Source organism: Penaeus japonicus, unplaced genomic scaffold (assembly GCF_977035675.1).
Source record: "Penaeus japonicus unplaced genomic scaffold, GWHDUDI00000001_assembly GWHDUDI00000018, whole genome shotgun sequence".
NCBI lineage: Eukaryota > Metazoa > Arthropoda > Malacostraca > Decapoda > Penaeidae > Penaeus > Penaeus japonicus.
The window spans coordinates 3,312,049-3,327,048 of record NW_028234420.1 but is presented as its reverse complement, the minus strand read 5'-3'; the positions used below and the strand labels follow the sequence as shown (position 1 = coordinate 3,327,048).

Sequence of the window (15,000 nt, the reverse complement as noted above, 5' to 3'; positions counted from 1 at the left end):
ATCCTTGGATATAGGAAAATATATATCTAAAAGCGGGTTCCTCCCCCCAAAAGGTGTAAGGTTGGGAAATCACTGAGTGGTTAGAAGCATCGGACTGTAGAATTGACGAAGAATCTGAGTCGAGGTGTCGGAATCCCCGGCTGGGAGAGTTGTTACCTACCTTGGGCAAGGAACTTTTACCTCGAATTGCCTAATGGTGTATACACAAATATGTGTGATATATAAACCCCCCCCCTACCAAAAGAACAATTAGGGCCAGTAGGTGGGGTACACGGCCATAACCCACGTGAGAGGCCTTCCGTCCTGCAGCGGAATGATCCTAGGCGGAAAAAGAAAATATATATATATATATATTATATATATATTGGATATATATATATATATAATTATTATAATATATAAACATATATAATATATATATATAATAGTATATATATATATAATATGTTTTCTTTTTTTTTTTTTTTTTTTTTTTTTTTTTTTTTTTTTTCCTCCTCCTCTCTCTCTCTCTCTCTCTCGCCTGTATTCTTATTATGAATTTATACAAATTAATGACTTTATGTTTCTTTCTAACAAAGATATCCATATGGAAATGTGATTAAAGGGAAATGAAATAACCTAAATAGATTTACAATTAATAACAGCACTGGAAAACAAAGAAAAGTGGGGAAAAATTTGTACTTATTTATAAATTCAAACATTGATAACAGAAAAATTAAAACTGGAAGAGTAATTGAAATGCTTTCTTCATAGGCATTTCACAAGTGTATGCTGATCACCTGTATGATGGATTTCTGCTTAATAAGGAAGACGTCAGCTCTTCTTTCTCAACTTGGAATGCCTTTGGCAGCAACAACCAGCTGGTCCTGGGAGTGCTGCTAGCAGGTGTTGGCCGTATTCTGCACCTCCAGAGAGGATTGTTTTCTAAAGGGATCTTCCGCAGTGACTCGTTTGTTATCAAAACCATGCAAGTAGATCAGAATTTTGTTACAGTTTGATATTTGTCTTTATTTTAAAATGATCTTGAATTTAGAATCTGCTCCTCCTTTTCCTTTCCAGTGAAAGTCAATTGAATAGAGATTTTTATTAATTCTAGAATAAATTACAAGCCCCTTTTTTTACTGGTAATTATTTATATTTATCTATTATAGAACACTAGAAATAAATAAGTTGAAAAAATCAAGGATCCTACAGAAACTATGTATCATTGTATTTTAAGTTCGTTATGATTAAGTTATGTTGAACACAAGCTGTTAATTTTTTACCTTTTACTCTATTCTTTTTTCAAGGGATAATAAGCAGGTACACACTGGAAGTGACTGTGTGCTTCATCAGCTCCCAAAAGACAAGGATATGCCTTGCCACCTTTTGTGTGTCAATCTCACCAGAGATGAGGTTTCGAGGAGAACAGTTGCCCGTGACCTGTCTCTGCTGCAGCCTTTAACAGTGACACTTTTCACTGAGCAAAAACTCTTAGCAAAGGAATCAGAAGATGGATGGCTGATTAGTGTTGATGGGAAGGAACAGCTGTCATTCCTCCTAGATGAAAGGTGTGATTATGTGGTTCAGTAAATTGATGTTCCTAGATTTTCAGTTAGTTTCTTTCTTTTTGATATAAAATACCAGTGGCCTGGAATATTTCTTGCCTTTTGTGTCGGTGACAAAGTGAAGCAAGAAAATGCTTACATGAAATAAAAAGTTTTAGACTAAATATCGGTCATGTACTTTATCAGGAAATAAAAAATACCAAGTACTTGAATAAACTATATTTTTGACTATATATGAAAAAATAAAGATTGGTTATTAGCTCTGCATATTTACGAGAAGAAATATGGCTGAATCAAATTAAGTGATATTAAACTAAAGGCAATGCATATGTTCATTTTACTGTACAAGTTTTTAATGGGTATTTAATGCTTAATATTTCATTATTTCAGAACAGCCAAGTTCATCTTCCAGCTAAGAAATGTTGTGAAAGAGACAGTGAACTACATAGTGGAGACCAGAGGGTTGGACAATGAAGTGCCTCCTCCACACGAAGTGGAACTTTTCTGTGATAATTTGATGAATTTTATCAATAGGTTGTTGGAAGGCAATGAAAACTATAAGAAATTTCTGGTACTTCAGGAAAAGGAGGAGTTAGGTAACTAAGTATCATTTCTTTGATATTTCTCTAACCTGCGAGTAAGTTTCTCTAAAAAATATAAGACATGGATAAGATATGTAACACTGCTTTATGTTTTGTCTGTATGTTAGGAAAGAAAATTCTTTATAGGTAATTAGAATATTGTTTCAATAATAGCAAAGTCAGAAGTGCTGTGATATGGATTTGAAAATGATAGCATTTGTTGACATTTTAATGCAAAATCTTACGTTAATGGAAATAATAAGTTGAATATATGAATTCCAATAATAAGTTTGTCATGATTTATTGACAAATCTGGTACTATTGTATTTGGAAATGAGTAAAGTTCTGACTCTCTTTTGTTTTTTTTCTGTATATACTTTGGTAATACATATAAATATCTGTTAGCATAATGCCTGCCAAGGTACCTATAAAATGAACAAAGTTATTTCTTGTGCCTTTTTAATAAAGTAAAAGAAAATAATGATTATCATTTACTCCAATGCTGATGGGGATCTTTTGTATTTATATATGTATTTATATGTGTATACATTTATGTTTATGTGTAATATATATATATATATCTATATATATATATATATATATATATATATATATATGGAGATAGTATATAAATTACATATTTGTATGCAATTACAAATAAATAGCTACATAGATATATATATAAGATATATAGTATTTATTAATATAATGTATATGTATGTATTTTTTTATATATATTATGTATGTATTGTTTATATATGTAGGGATGGTGTATATATGTATGGTATAATATGTGATCTATGTATACATAATTATGTATGATATATTATAGTAATATATATATAATGTATGTATATATATATATGTAGATATATAAAAATTTGTATTAATAGAATGGAAGGTATAAAATATAGGTATGTATATATATATATATGTATATAAGATATATTGTATGGTATATTTATATATTATGTATATAGAATATGATGTATATAATATATTATGTAATATATATATAATATTATGTATATATATATGATGTAATGTGAATATATATATATATATATTTGTATGTATATATATATATATATGGAGGTATAAATATATGGTATGTATATAGTATTATATTTGGGTATATATAGATATATATATAATAGATAAAGTATGTAATATATAATATGGATATATATATATGTATGTATATAATATATTTATGTTATGTATAATAATATATATGATGTATTATATATATATATGTATGTATTTATATATAGATATGTATGGGGATACTATATATGTCGGTATATATATATCTGTAATGTATATATATATATGTAGTTATATATATATTATATGTATATGAATTATATTTATGTAATATATATGTATGTATATATATCATGTTGTATATATATAATATGTATATAGATATATATGTATGTATATAGATATTATGTATATAGTGCGTATATGTATGTATATATATATAATATATATAATGTATGTATATATATATAAGCATGTATATATATATGTTGTATGTATATATAATATGTATGTTAATATATAGATATGTATGTATATATATAGTTGTATGTATATATATTATGTATGTATATATATATGTATGTTATATATAGGTAGGGAAATATATATATAAATATAATGTATATAGAAATATTGTATGTATATATATATGTTATTGATATGTATATAGATATATGGTATATATATTAAATATATGTGTATTTATATATATGTATAAATATGTATAAATATGTATATATATATATATAATATAATGTTTATATATATGTATATATATGTATGTAATGTATATATATAGGTATAAGTTTTTAAATGTATATATATGTATATATGTATAGATAGTGAAGTTATATATGATATATATAGATATAAATGTAATATATATGTAAGTATATATGTCTGTAGGTATATATATTATAGATATATATTTGTATATATATATTTGTTGATATATATATATATATTTGTATATATATATATTTGTATATATATATTTTATAATATATATTTGTATATATATATGTATATATATGTTAAATATGTTATAGATAGTATATATATATAAAGTATATATATGTTTATATGTATATAATATATATGAATATATATATTGTATATATATGAATATAATATATGAATATATATATATGTATCATATCTGTATATATAATATGTAAAATATATATGAAGTCTATATATGGTATATATATGTAGATTTATATATAATATATATATAACGTATATATATATATATATATAAATCTGATGTATATATATATGTTATGTATTTATATATGTATGTCTAAATATATGTATATATTATGTGTATATAATGTCTATATATAATAGTATATGGTATATATTTGTTTCTATATAAGTATACGATATCTATGTATATACTGTTATTACATAAAATGTATATATATATGTATATATATATGTATAATTACCTGAATATAATATGTATATCTCTAATGTCTTATACATGTATATCTATGTAATATATCTGTATCTATATCAGTATATCTATGAATATGTATAAAGTGCATGTATATAATGCATACATAATATTTTATCTATGTATCTATGTTTATATATATGCCATATATATAATATGTATATATATATTTGTATATATGTATATGATATATATACATGTTATATATCTACATATATAAAACATAATTCTATAGATACATATATGTATATATATACATATCTAATATAATATACATATAGAACATATAAATATAATATACATATATAAGCTAAATATATATACATATATATAACATACATATATATACATTAATAGTCATATATAACATAAACATACATATATATATATTATATAATTAATATTATATATATAATATATATATATAAATCCATATAATGTATATTATATATATATGTAAATAGGTATAATATATATAACATATGATAAATATGTATTTTTATGTAAATATAAATGGAGATTTAGATGTATATAAATGTATAAGTTATATAGATATAATATATATATTATATTAAGATTTATATATATATGGATATATGTATATAGAATATATGTACCATATATGTATAATATACATAGAATATACAATATATTATATAAATATTACATATAGAATAATATATATAACATATATATATATATATATATATATAATTGATATTATATATATATTTTAATTTTTTATATTATTATTTTAAAAATTAAATATATATTATTATAAAATTATTAATTATGTATTATTTATTTTTAAAATAATATATAGATTAAAATAATATATATAAAATATGATATATATTTATATATTTATATTTTAAAATTAAAATATATAAAATTTTATAATTTTAAAATATATATTTTTAAAATAATTTATATGGTATAATATATATAAAATATATATATTATATATATATATAAATATAATATTTTTAAAATATAATATATATTTTTTATATATAAATTATATATTATATACGGGGTTCACAAAAAAAAACCCCCAAAAAACCAAAAAAAAAAAAACCCATTAAAACCCAAACCCAAAACCCCCAAAAAAAAAAAACAAAAAAATTTAAAAAACCCCCAAAACCACAAAAAACAAAAAAAACCAACAAAAAAAAAAAAACCAAACAAAACCCCTTTCCACAAACCAAAAAAAAAAAACCCAAAAATAAAAAAACTTTACACACCCACCTTTTTATTTTTTAATTAAATAAAATAAAGATTTAAAAGTTAAATTTTTAATTTTTCTCTTTTAAAAATCTTTTTTCCCTCATTAATTCCTCCCAATTTTACTCTTAAAAAATTTTTAAAATTTGTAGGTTTTTAATTAAAATTATTTTTTAATTTAAAAGTTTGAAAAGAAAATTTTTTAATATATTTAAAAAATTTTGGGTTTTATTAAAAATATATTGAAAAAAAAAAAATTTTTTTGAATTTTTATTTTTTATATTTTTATAGATATTTATAATACATTTTTCTTTTTTTTTTTTCCGCCAACAAAAAGTCTTTCACTTACCACCGGGATTTTCCTCCATCAACTCTTTTCCTGTAAATTTGTAATCCTCTTTAGTGTGACTTTTATGCTTTTCTTCCTCCAATTTAGATAGATCCTGCTTCTCAGAATCCATCCCTTCATACTCCTGTGTCTTTTCAGCCATTTCTTTTCTTTTCTGTGGTTTTTCATTATTGCTCTCTATATATTCAGTACTCTGCCCCAATACCATTCCAGGATTTGGCATAACTGTGTCGGGATTCACAGTTCCAAGTCTGCTGATCTCCTGTTCCTCTTCAGCATCATCCATCATTCTTTTTCTACGGACTTGCCCTTGTGATTCCCAGCACGAGTCACCCACCTGTAAAAAGCAGTCAACTACATTGGGAGACTCTGTGCTCATGGTGTCATTCATGGTACTGATATCATCTGCTTTACTGTGAATCAAGCTGTTTTCCGTATCTGTGGTTTCTAGAGGTACACTCTTCTCCTGAGTTGCTTCACATTGCGGAGAAGTCTGTGCCATTTCTTGATTCCTTTTAGCTGCCCTGATGTTACGCCAGGTGGCTGAACGATTAGAGCTTACGGCAGATGCAGAGAGATAACGCTCTACGGTAGTGGGGACTCGCCTTTGATCAAAGTCTTGGTCAATTCTTTGAACAACTTGTTGCCTTGAAAAATATAATAAAAGCCATGATAATCCATTCACTTCAATTAGATTAAGTTTTGCACAACTGATCATGATACCTTTGCATTTGCTTGTATGCTGAAGTAATGCACTAATATTAAATCTGTGTACTTACAGAGTATTTATGTTCACTGCCATTTGACAATATACAGACTAAATTTCCAAATGCATAAGGAACCCTACCTCATTTCCTCATTGGTGGCATACAGGTCACTCTCGCGATGATGGTGATTATGCGCCTCATACGCTCTTTTGGAGTAGAATAATGCTGAGCAGACATTGCACTGCATAACTTCTCTGTTGATGTGGCAGACAGATGAAGATAAACATTAGCATTAACCTGTAGCCAACGGGCCCGGTGAGAACTGGCAACCCCTACGCCGGGCCTAAGTAATATCGCTTCAGGGACATCACACTGGTGTGTCGCCCCGTCATCAGGCATTTTGCCGTGTCAAACAGGTGTGACACCCCGCCGTCATTGTGTTAATAACGTCAGTTACTTCAGGTATGCATAATTAGGGGAGTATTTCACTTAAGTATATTAATCTACAGGAGTTTGAATGAGCATGATCGCTATTCTTAACAAAATTTCAAAATATAGAGTATAAAAAAAAATGCATATAGTAGCTACAAAAGAAAAAAAAAATTTAACACAGAGCAAACTGTCTGCAGTTGATACCACTACATATTTAACAAGATTTCAAGGTCACCTACTATTGGAAAGGAAAAGGCAAACCTCTCTGAATACAGCTATAGTTAGAAATTACTATGAGGAAATTCCTTTATGAGTTTTGTAAAGATAAAAGTCCAGAAATTGCCACCAGCACCATTTATCAACTGAGGAGTGGGGGGGATAATAATAAAATGTACACAGTATGCTTTCTGATATGATATTGGGACAAAGTAGAAACACCCAATTATATACTGAGCAATGTCATTTCTTAAAGACGGATGACATCATAACATGTCATGGCCTGGCTTGTCTTCCTGTCAGGGATGTGATATCATGTCATGACTTTTTATATGACTGGCTTGCTGGGTTATTGGGCGCATAGCAGCTGGCCACCACCTCAGTGGACAAGTAGCCTGCGGAGTTCGGCCTGTGCATTTCGAAATACTCCAGTGATGTCTAGGTAGAGCCAAAAGAGCCCTGTTGTTGACAGTCTAATCAAAATAGTAAAACAACAAAGTTAATAAAAAGAATTCTAAACAAAACACATAAAAAACAAACTAATGGATTAAACACAACATAATATTGAAAATCTTTTCCCTCAAGAGGAAAGGAAAATAAAATAAACTTACTCTGGTACAGCATCTCTCTCCTCCTCTGTATGCCTGGTTGACAAGTGCTTCTGCAGGTTGTACTTGACCTGGTACTCACATCCACAAAGGTGACAGTAGTACACACTGTGTGCTTCTCCGGCATTGTTTAGAACAATCTTTAAGCTTGGAGCTGGAGTCTTTATTGGATTTACCATGCGGATTGCTCTGTTGAAAACAGAGAATAGATTATATTTTGCCACTATATCATCTGTATATACTTTTGCCAACAATAGTGTGTAACACATTAAACTGACAGGGTTATTATCTTCTACCACCTTTCAACCAACCACTTAGTTTTTCTGTTTATGATTGGCAGTAAGTGTAGTCAGGTTATTCAGAATTTTTTAAACATATATTGTTTTAGGCTGATATCACAGATACTGAATACATAAAATCTTAGTCATTTGTGAAGTTGGACTACATTCTAGCATGGCCAGCAGAGAGGTAATTACAGGGTTTGACCTTGACAATTTTCCATGTCAGAGAAGACTTTAGACACTTAACCCCTTGAACACGAGGACACATATACTGTGTCCTCGCAGCCCTCGTGACAAATCCGAGGACACGCCTAATGCATCATGGCCGATTTGTATTAGCATTACTGTTTTTTTCTCTTCCGGATATTGTACGAGATCTTTCAGAATATAGGTCAAATATGATACAATGGCTTATTTGACTTTCATTATTATTACATAGGAGTGTGATTCACTTATACCAGGAGAGTTACAGATGTACCCTACTAGCAATAATTTTATAATTTCTTTATGGAACATTATATAAAAATGTAACTGATTATGATTAGTTTACCATACTACTTCAACCGTTTTCTTTTGTCCTCTGAGTCACTGAGGTCTCTCACCAAGGTCACTCTTCTCACCCTCCTCCCAACCCATGTAAATAACTTGTCGCATGCACAGGGGGAAGAGGTTCATTATGTATATATTTGATATATAGTACATGATGATTATGGTGAGGTTTTGGCTTAAAACTTGTTAAGATATTGGCTTAAAAAATGTTACATTCAATAGTGACGCTATTTTCTACTGCTCATAGTGAAGGGGTCAAGCTCAATTTTTAACCCATTATGGACAGGGGGCTCAGGGAGCTAACTGGCTGTTAGGATGGGTGATCTTTGACGGCACCAGCACTAGCCAAAAGTTAAAGGGAGAGGGAAAATTATTTCTATGCCATCCTGGAAGCGCAGACTGTTCCCCCCCCCCCCCTTCTCTCTCTCTCTCTCTCTCTCTCTCTCTCTCTCTCTCTCTCTCTCTCTCTCTCTCTCCCTTATCTTACTATATATATATATATATATATAAATATAATATAAATATAAATATATATATATATAGTATAAATAAGATAAATAATAATATTCATAGAGAATATAATAGTACTACATATATAAATATATACCATAATAAATATAGTATAATATATATGTTTACATATATATCATATATATATAATATATCATAGTAAATATATATATATATACTAATAAATATATATATTAATAATATTACATATAAATAAAATATATAATATAAATAATATATACATATAAATATATATATATAGTATAAAAATATATACATATATATAGTATGATATAATATATAATAGTATACCTAAATATATATCTAAATATATATCTATATATCCAGATATATATAAGCATCTATATCGATATATCTCAGATATATATAGTATAATATATATATAGCTATAATATATATATAGAAGCGATATCATATATAAATATATATAGTATATACTATGATATATAAAATATACAAATATCTATAAGTAAAATATGAAATATACGGGAATATATAAATACTATAGTACATATATCTATACTATATATATATATAATTCATATAATGAAATATAAGGTTATATATATATAAATAATATATAAGTTATATAAGATATATATAAAATATATAACTATATAAATATATATATATATAAAATATAAATATAAACTATATATTATAAAAATATATATAATATATACATATCATATATATAAATATATATAGAATATATAACAATAAATAATTCTCTATATCAAATATGATATATATATCAATATATATATATATAGTGAATAATATATAAATATATATAATATATAGAGATACCAATACAATTATAATAATATATATAAAATATATTAATTATATATATATTATATATATATATATATATATATATAATTATATATATAAATATATATATATATTTAAAAATATATATATAATATATATAAATATAATAATCATATAAACTATATATAATTGATATATATAATTATATAACATATATATAAATGATATCTATTATATATATATAAATATATATATATATATATTACATGAGATATATAATATATAATATAAATATAAGCATATATATATATTTAATAACTAGATATTAAATATATATATATATATATATATATATATATATTTATCAATATATATAAGTATAAGATATATATATACATATATATATATATATATATATATATAAAAAAATATATATCAATAATGTATAAATATATATGATATATATCTAATATAAATATCGTAAAAAATATATAATTATATATGTATAAATTTTACATATATTTATATATATATGATATAGACAGATATATATATATATATCTATAAATATATTAATTAATATTATATATATATATATATCTAATTGACATAGAAATGATATATATATTAATATATATATATTATATACTAGCGAAAAATATATATATATATAATATACTATATATATATATCACAGTATATATATATACGATATATATCTCGTATATATGTAGATATATATATATATATATGAGCTATATATATATATATATTATAGTAATCTTAAAGATTTATATGCATCTATACTATCTATATATATATATATTATATTATATATATATACTATCTCATATATATATATATATATATATATACTATAATATCATCAATAAGTATATAAGCGATATATATATATGCTATATATTTATAAATCTATATATCAATACGTAGCTATAATATTATATAAATATATATATATTTATATATATAAAACAACATATAAATATAAATATATATATCTAGTATATATACTATAGTTTATATCATATAATTATAACATATATTGATATTATATATATTATTTTATATATATATATATCAATAATATATATATCACTAGAATATTATCAACAATATCTACTTAAATATTAATATAATTTATACTAATATATCAAATAGTTTATATAATACCATATGACATATATATATATATAATTATATATATATATTAATCTATTAAATATATATATATATATTTTATAACATATATAAATCTATGATAGAGATATATATATATTATATATATAAATATATATATATAATTAAATATATATAGTATATATAGTTTATATATGTAATCTAAATTTTATATATATATCTATAATAATATAATTATAATATTTATATATTATATATATACTATATATATTATTAATTACTAATATATCATATAACTATCCTTCAATTATATATATATATATATATCTAGATTATATAGTATTATACTATATATATATATACTCATATATCATATAGTTATATTACCAACTCATATATATATATTATAGTATATAAACCCACTCTTATAATATATATATATATAAAAATGCATCTTTATATACAATAACTCCATAACATTTATATACCTATCAATTATAGTATATATATATATATATAACACTATGATAACAACAAAAAAACACACCCACAAAAACATCCCACATATATATATATAACACTATATCAAAGTATATATATATATATATATATAAGAATATATACTAAATATAATAATATATATATCATCTATATATAATATATCTAATATCAACTCATAAAATATATAACTCACAATATAGCCATATATTTATATCAAATATCAATATATATAACTCTCTATATGAATATATGATATATATAATCGATAAATCTTATCTATATATATATTATAAAAAACACTATATATAGATATATATATGTAAATCATATATAAATAATATATATATATATATATATATATATATATATATATATATATTTTATATATATATATACACCATATAAATATATATTTATATATATATATATATTATATATTTATATATATTTATAATATTAAATATATATATAGTATATCAATAACAATTATATATTATTATATAATAATATTTAAACACCCATATATATATTAAATATATATATATATAAATATTTATATGATATATTATATATACTATCACTCACCACTCATTCAGCATATATATTTTATATATTTATATAATTCTATATATAATATATTTATATTTACTATATTTATGATATATAGGGTGGCGTATAATATATGTATATATATATAATATTATATAATATATATATATTATATCATATGTCTGTATATAAATATTTATAATATATATTATATATATATAATATATATGCCTTTATATATTTCTTAGATATATATATATATATATATATAATATATATATATATATATATATAATGATCTAAATATATATATATAAGTGGTTATATATATATATTATATATATCGACAACAACTAAATATATCTATATATATTTATATATTATATATATAATATATATATAATATATATAGTGTGGTGTATATATATAATGTAGATATATTATATATATATTTGTGTATATATATATATATAATATATTTATATATATATTTATATATATATATTTATATATATATTATAAAGATAGATATATACTATATATGTCTGAATATAGATATAAACAACAAGAAATATATATATATATATATAGATATAATATATATGATATATATATATTAATCATGATATATATATATAATAGAATATATAATATATATATATATATTCATATATATATATATATATATATATATATATATATATATATATATATATATATATAATATATATAATCACTATATATTATATATATATATATATATATATATATATAAATATATTTATATACTATAATTATATACATATATTTATATATTTACATATATTTATATATATATTTATTATATATATATATATATATATATATATATATATATATATATATTGATATATATATATATTTATGTATTTATATATATTTATGTATTTATATATATTTTATGTATTTATATATATTTATGTATTTATATATATATTATATATATATATATATATATATATATATATATAATATTTTCTATATATATATATATATAGCTCTAGTTTTACAATGAGTGACAGAGAGAGAGAGTGGAGAAAGTCAAAGTATGTTGTGTGAATCACCCTCGCTCTGAAATAAAACCCATTCTAGAGAATGGGCAAGTGCATCTATCCCCCATCTGCAATGGGTTAACACATTCATATAAATACATATATGTATATACACATTTATATATCTTACCCCTTATGTGCTGAGTCCATGTGGAACTTCCTGGCCCTGAAGTTGTAGAATGCAACTCCACACGTCAAACACGGAAACAGCTGCTTTGGTGCCATACCAGTGTGAGTCAGTAGGTGCTTGTCACGATTGATCTGAAAGGGGGATTCATTCAGTCAGCAATAGTTCTTTTGTTTGCTTTAGTTATAAGGTTTTGATTCTGGAGAAAAGTATAAGATTCCTCAACACAGAATCACATATTTAATGCCATATACTGTATTCCCTTTTCCTCTATTAATAAGTTACATACATATACATTTATCTCACAGTTGGGTAAAAATGCTTTCCCTACAAGGTGCATGACCCTACGATGTGAGTGTATGTGGGTGTCATAGAACGTAGGACCAACATGCTTAACAATGATTAAACAAATTTGATATTTTCTCATCATATTTGATTTTTTTCATGCCTATTTGTGAAGAAATCATTGCATCACTTACAAATACCATAGTAACAAAAAGATTAAGGCCAACAACCACTTTAAATTACTGAATAATAAAAAAATAAAAAATAAAAAAGGTTAACCTGATAACATGGGGTGGTTTTGACTCTGCCCAGGGTATTTAACCCATTGTGGACGGGTGTCATGACATACATGACGCAGGAGTTTAGACCAGACGACTGGTGTGTACTATGAGTAATAAGTGACTGATGATGATAATTACAATCATAATTACTGGGTTTCCCCTAACATCCAAAACTTAGATGGCATCACTTTCTCCTAGCACCAGCAAGTGAGAGCCTTAAATGGCACCTTTCCACGGTTTCAAGCAACAACTATCTTTAGAGAGAGATGGTACATAGTAATTTGCTGACCTTGCACCAAAGTACCACTGATAAAGAATGTACAGGCAGAACAAGAAGAGGAAGGTGACTCAAACCATGCCTAGTGCCTTTTGTGTACTGTCACGAACGACCATGAAACTTATAACCATCCAAAATGAAGAAGTAGGGAAAAGGAAGGAAATTTGTGCTTTTGACAGTGAGTGCCACAATAAAAGGCATCCATACTGGCACAGGGGCACATTGTATGCATTGGGCATGGTGTGAGTCACCTTCCTCCTGTCGTTCTGCCTGCACATCTTTCATCTGCGGTACTTTAGAGCAAAAGGTCGGGAACTTGCTATGTGCCATCACCCTATAGAGATAGTGCTTGCTAGAGACCATAGATGAGTGTCATTCAAGGCTCACTCTCCTGCTTTTGCTAGGAGAAAGTGGTGCCATCTA

At 24.0% G+C, this 15,000-nt stretch overlaps 2 protein-coding genes across 2 annotated transcripts in view; one reads left to right on the top strand and one right to left on the bottom strand.

The window, feature by feature from the left end:
• Positions 1-2,606, top strand: part of LOC122259247 (ATP-dependent RNA helicase DHX30) — a 22,045-nt gene extending 19,439 nt beyond the window's left edge. Inside the window, exons 14-16 of the mRNA XM_086546371.1 lie at positions 754-967; positions 1,290-1,550; positions 1,938-2,606. Coding sequence (XP_086402497.1) covers positions 754-967; positions 1,290-1,550; positions 1,938-2,151 — 689 coding nt within the window. The 3' untranslated portion in view covers positions 2,152-2,606. The remainder of the gene's footprint in view (positions 1-753; positions 968-1,289; positions 1,551-1,937) is intronic.
• The window catches only part of LOC122259246 (uncharacterized), a 19,780-nt gene continuing 6,953 nt past the window's right edge, over positions 2,174-15,000 (bottom strand). The window contains exons 5-9 of the mRNA XM_086546370.1: positions 13,738-13,868; positions 8,174-8,359; positions 7,055-7,168; positions 6,208-6,854; positions 2,174-2,178 (exon numbers count right to left, since the gene is read on the bottom strand). Of these exons, the coding sequence (XP_086402496.1) occupies positions 2,174-2,178; positions 6,208-6,854; positions 7,055-7,168; positions 8,174-8,359; positions 13,738-13,868 (1,083 nt within the window). The remainder of the gene's footprint in view (positions 2,179-6,207; positions 6,855-7,054; positions 7,169-8,173; positions 8,360-13,737; positions 13,869-15,000) is intronic.